This window comes from Eublepharis macularius, chromosome 4, assembly GCF_028583425.1.
Source record: "Eublepharis macularius isolate TG4126 chromosome 4, MPM_Emac_v1.0, whole genome shotgun sequence".
NCBI lineage: Eukaryota > Metazoa > Chordata > Lepidosauria > Squamata > Eublepharidae > Eublepharis > Eublepharis macularius.
Window position 1 is genome coordinate 92,709,368 of NC_072793.1, and position 16,492 is coordinate 92,725,859.

Consider the following 16,492-nt stretch of genomic DNA (forward strand, 5'->3'; position numbering starts at 1 on the left):
TCCCCTAAATTCAGTGTGCACCTATGATCAGTAGGTGGGGAGGTCCTTTTTCATGACCTCTCACTTCACCTGTTTGGGAAGGGTAGGCCAGAGTCAGGAGGCTAAGTACTTTGAATTGCATGATCAGGCTCTTCTGTGCCTGTTAAACCAATTAGACTATACAATTGAAATGCGATGTTTTATGCTCATTCTTGTGTACATTTTATATAATGTAAAGAAAACGGTAGCTCCAGCTTTCATATAGGAAGGGATTGATAGAGATCTCTGAACTCTAAAAGTACTTTATCACAAGCAAGATGGTTGTGTGTTGCTGGTTTCCCCTCCTTTCAGCAGCAGGCATTTCTCTTTCATCAGTTTTCATCTCTCTTTGACAGCTACTTACCTCTTGTTGTTTGATTGCAGTTTCTCATGGGAGGGAGGTCAGTGATAGTTTTGAATGTCTCATACCTAGTGCGAGTTCCTTGGGAGTTTTTTTGACTGGGCTAAACTAGAAAGCAAGAAATGTAATTAGGAGGATGTTTAACTATATATGACATTTTATAGTACTTACTGTTCAGAGTGCCCACTCACTCCTCCCACATTTGCAGTGTACCTTACAACGGGGTCAGCAACCTTTTTTGTCCTAAGTGCTAAAGAACATGCAGTGTCTGCTTTTGAAAATGTTGGTGTGATGGCATACAAAATGGTTTTGTGAGACAAGGGTTGTGGTCAATGACATGCTTGGCGTAAGCTGAGCCCCAATAGAACTGCCAGCATCTCAGGGTTTTGGCTTAGGCTTGGCTAGTGGCTGTGCAGATCTGAGGGGCTAAGGTGGGCATAAACCATGCCTGTTGCCTTCTTCTGCACCTCTGGCCTAGCAGCACTGCCAGTGTCCATTGCTTGAGTAGAGATCTGGCTGTGGGTGCTGAGCAAATTGATGTGTGTCATTATTAGTATGTGTGCCAGGGTTGCTTGTCCTTGCTGTATACCAATTCTGATTCAAATCCAGGTGCATTCAAAACCAATAAAATTTTCCAGGTTATAAGCTTTTGAGTCGAAGCTTACTTTGAATCATAGAATCATATACTCTGGAAAGTTTGTGATGGTCTTTAAGGTACTACTGGATTTGCATCTTGTTCTACTACTACAGACTAACACAGCTATCCACCTGAAATTTACACCAGCCCTTTAACACAGGTCAATATTATCATCTTCATTCTTCATATTCAAGGGTGAGACTGCAAAAATAGCTGTTGCTTAAAGCTATATATAGTGAATTCATAACAGAGAAAGTATTTGAACTGGAGTTTTCCTGGCTCAAGTACAATGCTTTTAGAAAAGATTGGAACATATTTTCAGAGGAAATATTTTCTGCAAACAAATTTCAATTTAATGTTAGCCTATTATATAATACCCCAAATTATGAATAAGTTTGGATGCCTTCAAGAGTTGAACAGAAGCTGTCAACAGTCCATCTGGCTGAAGATTGTCTTTAACTATGGCAGTGGCTGTAGATCTCAGGCAGAGAGGCATTTCTCAACATCAGCAGTCCCAAATCCTTTACCTGGAGATATCAAGGGTTGAACCCAGGTGCTTCTGCAAACAAAGCAGTGTTCTTTAGAAGTCAATTTTGTGTTCCACATTCAGACATCAGGAAGGACTATTCTGTGAATGGAAAAAAGTTTTCATAAAGAGTCAAGTAGAAGCAAATCCAATTAAGTAAGTTCCAGAATATAATGGATTTCAGGATTGCAGCACTAGCATGACGTAACTGCTTCTATGTGCTTTTTTATTACCATTATTTATCAGTAATTTGTATTTATCACCTATCACATGCTGGGTATTTCATAGTTTTGTTGTAACAACATCTTTTATGTTTGGTTCAAGGTTATTTGTCTCAGCCACAAGCCATAACACATTTTCAGTTATAGAAAAGGAAAATGAAGCAGGCACAATGGGTTATATCCTACCACTCTTCTGCTGATTGAAGGGGTGTGTGATCTCACCCCTGTTCCTCTCCTTGCTATAGTTTCTTGATTTGTGTAGTTTTGTGTCTTCCTCCAGCAATGTGGGAGGGGGAGCAGGGAGTGCCACAGGAGGCTGCTGTGAGAAAGGGAAGGCAGAGAATGGTCTACTTCCACTGGCAAAATGTCCATGGGATTCAAAACAATAATTCTGTCAGGGAGTAATTTCAAAATGCAGAAACAAAATGGCAGAAACAAAAAATGTACCTTAAAACACCCTGTTTACAAGTGATCATACATTTTTTTAAAAAATAAAATTTTATTAAAACTGTAAAACACAACTATAAACTGTTAAACAATAAGCACACAAAATTTAAAAACATGCATAAAGTCAAAGCAAGTAATAAGTAACAATTAAATATACAAAGATTTATAACTCACAAGAAGATTATGTTAATAATGAGCAGTAATTATACTAAGTGATGCTTATTACAATATAAGGAATTATAGTTGATCTAGTAAAGAGAGGAAATTCTTTCAAAGTACACCAGATATTCTGTGAACATTGTATTGCTAAAGTGATACAGAGGAAGAAGTGCTCTTGACTTCCTCTTCTGGACAGCTTCAGTAAACACAGAAGTGACTCCTCACCCTCCTTCCCTGTATTTTAAGCCTCTTAGCTCTTATGCGTGCTCAGAGTAGAGGCCAGCCCAAAGGAGAGAAAGGAAGCAGAGACTCTATCCCTTGCATCATCTTCCCTTGAACACCAAGCCTGGTAGGAACAGCCAAGATCTAGTATAGTGATGATGCTGATGCTGCCCATGGACTACCCTGTTAACCATCTTGAGCTTCATTATTCTCAGTTTCTAGATAAATTGCTAAAATTAACTTGCCAGATGTTCCACAGTGTACATGGCTGAGCAGGGAAACGTTGCTTTCTAAGTTCAAGATAAAGACTAGGTTGCAGTGGTACTTTGATGATGTATTGTAACACCTTAGACTATACTGTTGTGATCCAAACAGGCTCAGCTCGCATATTATTCAAAACCATGGCTTGGCTCCAAAGGCATGAGGTTTGTGCTCATGTATTCTCTTGCCTTTCTCCCTTCACATTTTTGGAGCCAATCAGTAACTTCCAATTTAACATAACTCATAGTTTGCTATTCATCTGAACCCAAACTACAGTTTATGCTTTCTCTCCAAATCACATTTTGAAACTGATTTGCAATCCTTGTTTAGAACAGAAGAGCAAACATAGTTTACTGGTTCAAATGCTGTTCAAACTTGGATTTGTGCCAAATTCGAACTAAATAAATAAATGGTGATTTACAAGAAGAGGGAGCATGCTGGTATAAGGATTCATTCCTTTAGATGGTTGGTTTGTTAATGTCAGTGCACCCATATTCTACTTACCATTTTGCTAAATATAAAAAGAGAATCTCTAAGCTTTTAAACTAGGTATGAACTTTATTTTAAATCTGTTTTCATGCTGTCATCTGTGATGCCACCACCTTCTCTTTATTTATAGTATGTATTTTTTTTTTGTAAAAATTTTTATTGGATTAGAAACATTCCATATCATTTACAATCACATTCCCTGAAATTTTCCACTTCTAACCCCCTCCCTTTCCCCCCCTTTTTATTGACTTCCAACAGTTTTCCAACCCCTCATTCTATTTTCCCTTTACTCATATCAACTTTAATACATTTATTAAAATATACTTTCAAGTTCTTCTAAGCTTATCTATCATAATTGTGCTATTTCTATGCTCTATCTTATTCTTTCTAGTCTCTTCAGTACGGGACAAACAATTTGCCCCTCGTTTTACATATCTTCTAGTACTTCTATAAACATTGCATACATTCATGATAATCAATTTCACTTATATTCTATATGTTGCTCTTTACTTCCTTTTACATATCCTATCTGTCTTAATTATCTTGTAAAGCTATCTAACAAAAATATTCAATATATATCCATTTAACATAAGTCAGTCTACTAAATCCACATTCCGTATGCTAGTCTATATTCATACTCCCTTATACAATTATTATTTGCTTTCAGAGAAAATATTTAATGTAATTTCTATCCTTATATTTCTTATAGTAATAGCACTACTAATACTCTCTATAATAATTAAATATGATATTTGCTTAGAATTATTCTGTTAACTCTCCACCCCGGTATAGTCACTTCCCTCTTCTTATATTATATTTCAGTAATTTTCAAACTGCCACAGTTCTCCTCCCACCTCCCATTTTTTCACCAGATATTGTTTCAGCTTCTCCCAGTCCTTGTTAAACTGCCCTGGGTCAAGGTCTCTCAGTTTTCTTGTCATTTTATCCATCTCCGCCATGTACAGCAATTTGTAAGTCCAATCCTCGATAGTTGGCACTTCTTGTACTTTCCACTTCTGCGCATACAAAAGTCTAGCTGCTGCTGTCATGTAAAATAACAATGTCCTATATTGTGCTGGAATGTCCTCCATTCCCAAGTTCAGTAGCAGGAGTTCTGGGTTCTTATTAACTTGAAATTGTAAAATCTCACTCATTACTTTTATTATTTCCCCCCAGTACTGCCTAGCTACCTCACACGTCCACCACATATGATACAAAGATCCCTCATGCTTTCTACACTTCCAGCATTTATTAGACATATTCAGATTCCCTAGCGCAATTTTCTTTGGTGTCAGATACCAACGGTAGATCATTTTGTAGACATTCTCTTTAATATTAGTACATGTCGTAATCTTCAAGGTATTTTTCCACAAGTATTCCCATGCCTCCATTGTTATTTCTTTGTTAAAGTTTATAGCCCACTTCACCATTTGCACTTTAACTACCTCATCTTCAGTATACCATTTTAACAGTACTTTATAAACCTTTGAGATTTCCTTTTTATCTTCTTGTAAAATTACTTTCTCTAATTCTGAATTCTCCATTCTTATTCCTCCCTTTGCACAGTCCGAGTAATAAAGATCTCTAATTTGTCTATATTGAAACCAATTATAGTTTGGGGACAACTCTTGTTGTGTCTTTATTCTTATTTTAGAAAATTCTATTTGAGTTATCTCCTTATACGTTAAACACTGTTGTTCATTTTCAACCGTTCTTGGATCAATTACTTCATATGGAACCACCCAGGAGGGAGTTCCTTCCTGTAGGTAATCTTTATATTTCTTCCAAACTGTGAAGAGGCTTCTCCGAATATAATGGTGCAAAAACATAGAGTCTGCTTTCACTTTGTCATACCATAAATATCCATGCCAACCGAACAGCTTTTTATATCCCTCTAAGGCCAGTAATTTGCGATTTTTCAGCGTTATCCACTCTTTCAGCCATACCAGACATATTGCGTCATAATAAAGTCTCAAGTTGGGCAGTTGCATTCCACCCCTTTCTTTTGAATCCTGCAGCACTTTCATTTTCACCCTAGGCTTTCTGCCTGCCCACACAAAGTCCGATATTTTCCTCTGCCGTTTTTCAAATTGTTTAGAGTCCCGGATAATTGGTATTGTCTGTAACAAAAACATCACTCTTGGCAAAACATTCATCTTAACTGCTGCAATTCTTCCCAGCCATGACAAATTCAGTCTATTCCACTTAATCAAATCCTGCTCTATTTGAGTCCATAATTTCTCATAATTGTTCTTGAATAGATCTATATTTTTTGCAGTCAGTTCAATTCCCAAATATTTTACCTTACTTGTTACTTCACAATCAGTTATTTCCATTAATAATTGTTGCTTTTGTTTAGTCATATTTTTACATAATATCTTTGATTTTTTTTTATTTACATAAAAACCCGCCAATTCTCCAAACTCTTTAATTTTATCCATTACCGTAGGCATGTTTTCGATTGGATCTTCCACAATTAACATTACGTCATCTGCAAATGCTCTGACCTTATAAGAAAAGTCCTTTATCTTTATTCCACGGATTGCATTATCTTCTCGAATCTGTATCATTAAAATTTCCAATACCAAAATAAACAACAGCGGAGACAACGGGCAACCTTGTCTTGTACCTTTACCTATAGTCATTTTCTTAGTCGCCTCATCATTCACCACAATTGCTGCACTTTGGTCTCTATAAATTTCTTTAACTGCTCTTATGAATCTTTCTCCCATTTGTAGCTGTTCCATAGTGGCAAACATAAAGTCCCAGTTCAAATTGTCAAATGCTTTTTCCGCGTCTACAAAGAAGAAACCAACCTCCTTATCACAACGCCTATCGTAGTATTCAATAGCATTTATCACTGTCCTTAAGTTATCTCTGATCTGTCTGTTTGGTAAGAAGCCTGCTTGTTCTTCCCCGATAATCTCGGCTAACCATCCCTTTAGTCTCTCTGCCAAGATCTTCGCGAAGATCTTGTAGTCATTGTTAAGTAAGGAAATAGGTCTATAGTTTTTAACGTTAGTCAAGTCTTGCCCCTCTTTGGGGATCAATGATATATTAGCTTCACTCCAGGTATCTGGAATTCTTTGATCTCTCAAAACACCATTGATCACCTCTTTTAAAAGTGGCGCCAGCTCATTGGCCATTACCTTATAAAATTTAGCTGTAAGTCCGTCAGGCCCTGGCGCTTTTCCCAAATTTGTTGACTGTATTGCTTTCCTTATCTCTTCGTCTGTTATTTCACAATTTAATTTAGCTCTCCAATCTTCCGAAATTACTGGGAGTTTTACTTTTCCCAAGTATTTCTCTATTGAGTCTTTGTTCACTTCTTTTTTCCCATACAGTTTGGCATAGAATTTATAAAAGGCTCTACTAATAGCAGTCTGTTCCCGATACACTTTGTTGTCCTCACATATTTTATTTATTATCTTTTTTTCTTTTCTCTTCTTCAATTGCCATGCCAAATATTTCCCAGGTTTATTTGCACCTTCAAACGACTGTTGGTTCATTCTTTTCAAGTTCCATTCCAATTCTCTATTATTCATTGCCGTCAACTGCTCTTGTAGTATTTTAATATCCTGATAAATTTTCTTTTTCCCTGGTCTTTTCTTTAATTGTATTTCTTTGGCTTTTATTTTCTCCATAATCTCCTGTCTCTTCTCCTCTCTTTTCTTTCGATCTCTTCCATTTAAGTCCATTAGTATGCCTCTAATTACTGCTTTGTATGCGTCCCAAACCTTGTTGGTTGGTACTTCTCGATTCATGTTGTATTGTATGAAGAACTTAGTTTCCCTTCTCAACATCTCCATATTTTCTCCCTCCTGTAACAAGTCCTCATTTATTCTCCATCCTTTCCTCTTGGTTCTTTTCCCAAACTTCCACATGATTGGATTATGATCTGAGGCCACCATAGGCATTATTTCAACGTCCTTAGTCCAAAGCACTAAGTCCTTTGAGGCCCAGATCATATCAATACGTGATAGAGTAGAATGTCTTGCAGAGAAAAATGTGTACTGTCTGCTTGTGGGATTCCACGTTCTCCACACATCTTCCAAAGTTTCCTGTTGCACTAATGTAAAAAACATCTTTGGTAAAAGTCCTTTTTTCTTTTGTGCAGTTACTGATTTTTTGTCCTGTTCCAAATTTGTAATTCCATTGAAGTCTCCTGCAAGGATTATCTGGTCATATGAAAGTTCATCTAATTGCTTCCTTAAATCCTCAAAGAAGCTCTCTTTAGCACCATTTGGTGCATAGATTCCAATTACCAACACTTTTTTAAATTCCATGTACATTCCACTGCTATAAATCTGGCTTCCACATCTCTAATCATTAATTTCGGCTGTAGCTCCTCTTTTATATATAATACCACTCCCTTTTTTTTCTTTTTTGAGGCCGCTACAAAATCCGTGCCCAACTTACTCATTTTAAGATATTTAACATCCTGATTTCTGATATGGGTCTCTTGCAAACATACAATATCACATTTTTGTTTTAGTAGCCAGTGGAAAGTACTTTTTCTCTTTTTGGGTGAATTAAGTCCGTTTACATTCCAAGATAAAACTTTACACTCCATATTCATAGCCTTGTTGTTGGTAAGTCCTTTTCATTGTCCCTCATAAACTTTTCCATCTCAAATTCAGATCTAATGCGCTTTTTCATTCCTCCAAATTCAAAAGATATCCCTTCCGGTAATTCCCATCTGTATCTTATTTTCATGTCCTTCAAATTCTGGACAAGCACTTTGTATTTTTTCCGATCAAGCAACACCGATCTGGGTAACTCCTTCATGATGATAATCGTCTTGCCATCGACTACCAATGGATCTTGAAACTGTTTACTCACTATCGTTTCTCTTATATTCCTTGTCGTAAATTGCACAATCACATCCCTTGGTAACTTCCTCTGGGTCTCAAATCTGGAATTTATTCGGTACACCACGTCTAGGATAGCCACAACTTCCTCCTCCTCCTTTCCCAGGTATTCAGCTAACACTTCAGTCACCTGTTCTTGTGCTGTCTTTGCCTCTACTTCCGGCAAACCTCGAAATCTCAGCTGTTTCTCCATATATTTACTCTCCGCAACTGCCATTCTTCCCCTCATCACTCTCATGTCCGTTCGTTGCGTCTCAGTAAGATTCTCCATCGCTTTCTCCACAACATTAACTTTCTGCTGTGCTGCCTGTAGGTCGGTTTGTATTGTTTCCATTCCCTTCTTCACCTCCGCCAGTTCGTTTTTTACTGTCTCTTTAACATCTTTGACTTCTCTCACCAACTCCTGTTTTGTTTCCTTCAGTTCCTTTAACATTTCCAAAAATTTTTTATCCAAGTTCTCAATAGCTGTTTGCCACTCTTTCTTCGACATCGTGGGGCTTGATTTACCTCGCTCCCACGAGTCTGCACGTTTCCTTAACTCCGTGGCGTCTAGATTAATGTCCCTTTAAAGTAATTTAAATATCCCAGTTTTTAAAATAAGCAGGAGACGTTTGCAAAGTCCAAAATGTCGGGCGTCTTTTCTCTATGGTTTTTCTATGGTCTTTTTGTAATCCAAAATGTCCTACTTCCGCTCCTGTTGAAGTCAATGCCCTTCCCTTTTCAAAAATGGCGGTTCCCTTCTTCCTGTCCTCCGATAAGGACTATCTCTCTCGAACAGCTCTATCACTATTACGCACTTCCTGTTTGCCGACTCTCCACTGCAGCTCTCGCGATGATAGAAATTTTCTCACAGCCTGCTATCACTTTATAACCACAGGTATGGTAAACAATTGTCTATTTTCTTCAATAACTTCATTTAACTTAGTCCTTTTTCTGATCTAATTCTTGCCGGATCTTTTCCTCAATATAATCCATCTGTTGCAGTTTAAAAGTTCACTTTAAAGCCTCGTTACTTTAAGCAATCTGTCCCGGTTTGAGAGATAGTGATCTTTACCTTTTCAAGCGTCTTTCTGGGTTGTAATCACTGCTTTGATTTCAAATTCTCTTCCAAAATTACTTTCCCCTGCTGAAGCTTGGGCATGAAGATCTTATGCCAGCCGCACTGGCCCTGGATCTGCCGCAGAGATTTATGCCGACCTGTTATAGGGTGGGACCTCAAGGGACGAGAGAGAATCCTTAGCGTAGAACCCCCTTTTGCCCGAGATCGACGCGCCCTGAGGTACTTGAGCGTTCTTTGCCTGTTCCCCGCCTGGGAGCAGGTGGCCGCGGGCTAGGTTTGCCCCGCCGGCCGCTGAAACGGCAGCCCGGTCAGCTCCACGATTAGAGCTGCGTTAGACCTCCATGGATCCCAAACCGGAAGTCCTATTTATAGTATGTATTGATGCTTTCTGTTTTGTATGTGCGGTCCCAGTTGGAGAGTAGGTAAATAATAGCTGGTTTAAAATGGTCAAGATAAAATACTGGAGATGCCTGCTTCCCCTTCTGCCCTGGGGTCTGAGAGGGCTCCCTCTACTAAGTGTAAAGATAATTGCACAGATGTAAGGCAGGAATTCAATTACAAACTTTTACACCATCTTTTTTGTGTCTGCTTGATTCACATATTCAGGCCAGATTGATATGAGTCACTGTGCATACATGTTGCATTCAAACTTCGGGCAGCCAGACTAGTGGGAGTTGTTGACATCAGAAAGATGCTGATGGCAAATCATTTGTAGCTCTCCAGAGTTTGATAACTATGAAGGATGACTTCCAGAGGTGGAGTTTGCGGGTAACACTGTCCTGTTCAAGACATTTAGGAATGATGGTGTACTTGAATATCCAGAGGGATATGTTACTTCTGAATATCAAGAGAGGATTGACTTTTTTCTTTTTTTAAAGAAATAACCCTGAATATGGTAATTACGTCAAGGAGAATCAAATGCCAGAACTGCTCCTCAGAATCTTATAGTGGTCTCTTGTTACAGGCACTTGAAAACAGGGCATCAGTAAAACCAGTTCATAACGGAGAATTCCCTCCCAGGCCTTTTGCTTTTCTCAGAAGACTAATCCTGAAGCTCTCTTTCCTTTTTCTCAGTAGCACATTCAGAAAAGAAACGCCTTAGAAAGCCAAGTAAAAGGCTTCTAGAATATGCAGAAGAATATGATCATATATTTGCACCTAAGAAAAAAAAGAGGAACCGGGAGTCATTTCGGAAGGTGGGTATATCTGCTATGTGATTGTAATGCAGTAAAAATTTTAAATAATTGGGGAAATATCTAAATAGGGTTTTTGAAGAATTCTCATGGATATTCTAAAAACTAGGGCTGGGATCTGGCTAGGCCTATGTATGCATGCACAAAGAGGCATGGGGAAGTTCTGCTGGTTGTAGCACTTTGTGCCACATTGAGTGCTACTGGTGGTTGTCTCAGCTATTAGGAGTAGCTTTTCAGAGAGCACAAGCAATTGCAGTAAAGAAAGATCCTGAAAAACTGTGGAGCATGCACACCACATGGGTCTCTTTGGAGTGTGGGCATTTATGAAGATAGCTTTTTTTTGTTATTTAAGCAAATAAGTATAAGCGCCAATCAACAACACCCATCGTTTCGCCAGTCAACCAAGATTGGCTGATTTTACTTCCATTTGATTTTTACCTGTTGCAGAAATGAACAGGTTGCACTCCTCCTCCTGTTCAAGGTTGCACCTTGAACAGGTTGCACTCCTCCTTAGCATCCTTTGCCTACATAGGCTGAACCAGTATCTGAAGTGTTTTCTCTTTGTATATATGACTGCTATTAGGCAAGTTCTGTAGAGAAGCCTGAAAGCAAACAGAATTGCAGCAGTGGTAACCAAGGTCAGAATAAACATCTAAAAAAGAAGCCCATGGATTCAGTTTCACCTGCTTCCTCATCTAAAGAGTCTCCTCCAGTCCTTGAAGCGGAACATTGTCTGTCAGATGACCCTGGGTCCCATTCCATGGAACCAAGATCTGAAATGCCTGTTTTGACATTGTCATCACCAAATGTATTGGAAGCTGCTGCTGCTTCTCCTTCACAGGGAGAGGAACAGTTGCTGAAATCAGGTAAGTTATGTATAGCTTGTATTAAAATTGTGTATATTCTGTGTGGGTTTTCTCATATAGAACTGCCATGTATCCAGTTTTGATCTAATGCCACATGAGTTTCTTTTTGCTGTGTCTTTACTCAAGAATATCCCCATTCCTTTTGTCATGTTCCCTTGTCCTTAAACAACAGAAATGGCACTGGAGGCAATTTTAAAATTCAAAAATAACTATATTTATTTTAGAGGGGGAAAGTCAGGTGAAATCAGGGGTTGAAATTTCTGAGGTAATTCAACATATTTATCTCTCTGAGGTAAAATCGGAATATTCAGACTTCAGTTCTTATAATAATATTTGATTTATATACCTCCCTTCAGGACAACTTAACACCCACTCAGAGCAGTTTACAAAGTATGTTACTATTATCCCCACAACAATCACCCTGTGAGGTGGGTGGGGCTGAGAGAGCTCTGGAAGAGCTGTGACTGACCCAAGGTCACCAAGTTGGCTTCAAGCGGAGAAACAGGGAATGAAACCCAGTTCTCCAGATTAGAGTCCTGCCGCTTTTAAGCACTACACCAAACTGGCTCTTCACAGATACTTAAAGGCTTATGTTTTGAGGCTTTGAGTCCCTTGCTTTTACCTAAGCACTCTAGTATACTTTCTTTTAGTATTCTCTTTCTCTTCTGGAGTTGGGAATGCTGGTGCCCACTTTCTAGTACCAGAATCTTCTCTTCACACACCAGTGCTTTCCTTCAGTTAACTGAATCTGAAGGTCTCCACAGGCAATTTCCAACCACACCTGACCAGGGATCTCTTTACTCTCCAGAGCTACTTCCCTGTTTGGGTAGGGAAAATCTCTTCTCTTTAGAAGATCTGTTCCCTTTCTTTGGTCCATTTGGGAGCCTGCACCTACTTCCCACTTCCCCCAGTTCTCCTGCTGGTGTTAAAACTGCCCTCCATTAGGACTCAGTTTCCCAACTCTTCACAGTCCGTTCCTCTCTGCTAGGACTGAAAACAGACCCTCCTCTTTCCAGATCCTGCTACCCAATCAGATGCCTTGGAGTAGCCTGTCACTCAAAGCTCTTTATGTCTGGGAAGGATTAACCCGTAATAGTTCTGTAGCTGTGTACACGTCACTTCTAGGCTTTTTAAAACATGCAGTCCATCACAGCATCCCTCATGTCTCCAGAATGATTTCTCTTCCTGGATATTCCAGCTATTATTAGTATTGTTTGTAGATGTTATTCTCAGGAATTCAGTACTTGAGGGAGCAGTTCAATCATTTGCTATGAATATACATACAAGTGGGTTTCAAACATTGTGCCAGCTACCACTTTATGCAGTAGTAAAATATAGCGCACACTAAAACTGGCACATCATTTTTATGTGGTGTTTACAAATACAAAATAAAATAGAAAGTAAAATACTCATTCCTGGTATTGCAAGAGGCTCTTCCTCTGGCCCTGTGTGAGATAGGCTGGAACAAGAGAATGACTGTTAGCCCAAGGTTACAGCACAATGCTATGTAGAGTTGCTCCACCAGTCCAAGTCCAGCCAATGCTTAGTCTGCTATACTGTAAAACATGAACTGATTTGTTGGGACTGCAAGTGGGCTACACTTTGATGTAAGATGTGTCACACCAGTAGCATCATCTGCTTTAGAATTACTTTTGTTAGTAGAAACAAAACAAGAGAAATACCCACTGCAAAAGAGGAGGACAGAGTTCTTTAATGGTTATGCAGAAGAAAGGGGATTGTGATAGCTTGTTTCACTGGGGAGAAAAACTGAACCTTCAAAAATTCTCTCTTCTACACAATTGTTAAAGGTACAGAAACTCATCAGCTTAGAAAGAGGGCAGTGATTGAATAAGGGTTCAAACAGATCTGGAAAAGTTGAAACTTCTTGAAACCACAGTGTATTTGATCTGTAATCTGTGTTCTAAATTTGCTTTTGTACTGGTTGTGTTTATCTCAGCATTCAAACATGCACACGCTTTTGGGCCATGATATAAAGGAGGTGGGAACGGAGTGGAAAGAACAGAATGGGGAAGCTATATTTAAAAAAATTATTTGGGCAGAACTGTTGGAACAGGCTGTGGAGAATATATTTGAGACCTTGTAGGAAGGAGCTTAGCATAGATAGTAGCTACATTTTAAATAATTAGTTTTCACATTCAATTTACCTAAAATATATGGGTATTCTAAATTCTGAGGGCTTTTAAAATTACTCTGCACCTGTTTCGGGTGTTACAAAATAATATGTGGTATACAGCTTAATTTTTAAGATTTGCAATCCATTGAATCCTTCACTGTGGATTAAACTGTATTAGACCAATCTAAATGGTTGTGATTTGAGATGTTGCTAGCTAGCTATATACAAAAGATTTAAAGATATTTAAAGATCTTTAAAGTAATAAAAAACTGCTAAGTTATGTGTGAATACAATATTATGGCATACCCAGTGTGACAGGCTTTTTCTTCCAGTGGAGGGAACCCCACACAGCCCCCTATCATTTTGGGGAACTAGGATGGTTTTGAAATGTATGCCTTTTCTTCAGTTGTTAGATTGTTCTTATGGTAGCAAGTGTAAAGGCTTTGGGTTTACTGTTGTTTACTGTTGGGTTTAATGTTGTATTGTGCCTGAAAAATACGGAGATCACTGAAGCAGGAGGTTCAACAAAATGGCAAAGATTTATTTATGTTCTTTTTTTTTTTTATAAATTTTTTTATTTTTCATAACTACAAAACACTACACCAGACTATCACAAGGAAAGGGGAGAGGGAAAGGACAAAGGGGGGTGGAAAAAGAAAAAGGGGGGGGAATGAACTACAAACACTAAACACTACACTTCAATGTTTCCCTTCATACTGTCATAATACAAAAATAGCTCCATAGAATAATGATGGAGTGGTTAATCATACAGAAAATAAACATTTCAAATTCTGATTAAACTTTCCTCCCCCTTCTAGGTCCCGGACGCAATTCTCTCTGTGCAACTGCTGTTGCGATGCTCTCCTCCTCCCCCCCCCCCCCTCCGGCTCCTCCTTTTCTTCGTTCTTGGTGCAGCAGAGTTCTGGGTTTTTATTCTCAAAATCCTTTAGTTGATCTTCTGATAATATCTTATAGGCCTGATCTTTATATCTGAACCATATTCCTTCCGGGAATAACCATTTGTACTTTATTCCATGGTCCCTCAGAAGAGCTGCAAACTTTTTATATTTAAAACGCCGTTTCCGGACTAGAAATGGAACGTCCTTCAAAATCTTGACTTTCAAACCCATAAAGTCCAAATCCGCATTGTATGAGTTATATAGGATGGTGTCCCGAATCTTTTTAGTTGAAAAGTCAATAATGATCTCACGAGGCAACTGTCGCTTTGTTGCATATTTTGAAGAAGCCCGACGGACCTCCAAAATGGCGCTTTTAACCTCTTCTTTAGTCGTCCTCGCGGGTGTCGCCAGTAGTTCCGAGACCAAATCCCACAGATCCTCATTTTCCTCCTCTTTCACGTTTTGGAGACGCAAAATTGTCTGCGTTCGTTCCACCTGTAGCCCGATCAGTTGGTTCTCCACCAACTTCAGCTCCTTTTTTGTAGCCTTCACAAGTGACGCACTTTCCAGAGCAGACTTTTCTGCCCCCCCCCGCTGCTGCCTTAATGGTTTTCACCTCGCTTTCAATTAAGCCCACCCTTTGATCAGTTTCGTTCAGCTTGTCAACAAAGGGTTTTATGGCTTCCACCACCGCCCTGCGCACCAACTCTTCGAGCGACTCCCCTTTCTGCAAGGTGGCCGAGATTGACTTACCGAGAGCGGGACTTTGCTTCTTTGCTGCCATTTGGGGGGGGGGGGCGCCAACAAAATTCTGGAACTCCACGAAGGGGAAGAGCGAGTCTTCTTCAGATCAACCTCTCCTTCACAAACGCTTGTAGAACAGAAGGGATTCGCTTGTTTACAGGCTTCCGCCTGTTTCTTTTACTTGCCGTTTCTCGTTGCCCGGCGGCACTCGAGGCGCCGCGCACATCTGCCGGCCTCCATAGGGACAAACGGGCAATTCCCCCCCCCGCATTGATTTCGGGGAGTTCTTCCCGCCGCGTCCCGGACCCTGGCTCCCTCCCTGGGAGTCCTGGGGGCTAATCCTTACGGATCAGCCGCCCGGTCAGGGTGCCCGGTCGTTTCCTCCCGGACCAGCCGAGAGGAGCGTCCGGCATGGCTGAGAAAACGAAACCGAATCTCGATTTATTTATGTTCTTAAAGAACAGAATAGCAGCCCAGGTCTCCAGAAAGTCACAGGAGAAGCCTGGCTGAGACACTAAGAGCGGAACTACAAGTGACAAAAGGCACAGATTGGACACTTGTCAGCTTCCCTCAAGTTTTGATGGGAAATGTAGGCAGCTTGGTGGAATGTTGGACAAGTGACAGTTGAAAAGTCCATTAGACAGCCGTCAGAGAGCCAAGCTTCAAGACTAGGATGCCTACATTTCCCATCAAAACTTGAGGGAAGCTAACAAGTGTCCAATCTGTGCCTTTTGTTACTTGTAGTTCTGCTCTAAGTTAGTTATGGCTTCAGGTTGTGATTTAAGTTGCTTTTAGTGCTTGTGGTTCCAAACAGGCTTTCATTGCCCAACCACCAGATTGGATCCTCTTACACATAGGATTCCACCCACTCCATCCTACCCTTTCCCAAGAGTCAGATTCAGAGCCAAGCTACAAGAGAGGAATTACATGAAGAGGAGCACATGACGGGAGTCTCGATGTTAGCAGGGAAGCTGAGTTTTTAAAAAGCTTTGTCAATTTCCCCCTCTCTTCCGAGCCAGGGAGATCTCTGCTCAGAAGGTTTGTTTATTTCCTCTTTGCCTCTGGAAGGCTCTGTCAGTTTCTCCTCTCCTTCTAAGAGGCAAAGAGGAAATAAACCTTCTGAGCAGCAATCTCCCTGGCTCTGTAGAGAAGGGGAGATTGACAAATCCTTCTGATCTCTTTTAAAACTCAGCTTCCCAGCTAACATTGCGACTCCCTTCATGTGCTCCTCCTCGTGTAATTCGTCTCTTGAAGCTTGGCTCTAAATGGTACCCGAGACAGGCCTCACAACTGGATACTCTTATCTTATCCTAGAGGTAGAATTAAACCCCTCTGCCACATTACCAGCCCGAGCCACCCTTGATACCAACTGTTTTTTTGCTGA

At 39.9% G+C, this 16,492-nt stretch overlaps 1 protein-coding gene across 4 annotated transcripts in view; it reads left to right on the forward strand.

Annotated features, from left to right (window-relative positions):
* The window catches only part of NSD1 (nuclear receptor binding SET domain protein 1), a 101,471-nt gene that overhangs the window by 54,587 nt on the left and 30,392 nt on the right, over positions 1-16,492 (forward strand). For 2 of the 4 annotated variants that reach the window (XM_054976388.1, XM_054976391.1), the window contains exons 6-7: positions 10,347-10,468; positions 11,049-11,331. In XM_054976388.1, the coding sequence (XP_054832363.1) occupies positions 10,347-10,468; positions 11,049-11,331 (405 nt within the window). The remainder of the gene's footprint in view (positions 1-10,346; positions 10,469-11,048; positions 11,332-16,492) is intronic. The other 2 variants (XM_054976389.1, XM_054976390.1) reach the window with 1 other exon arrangement.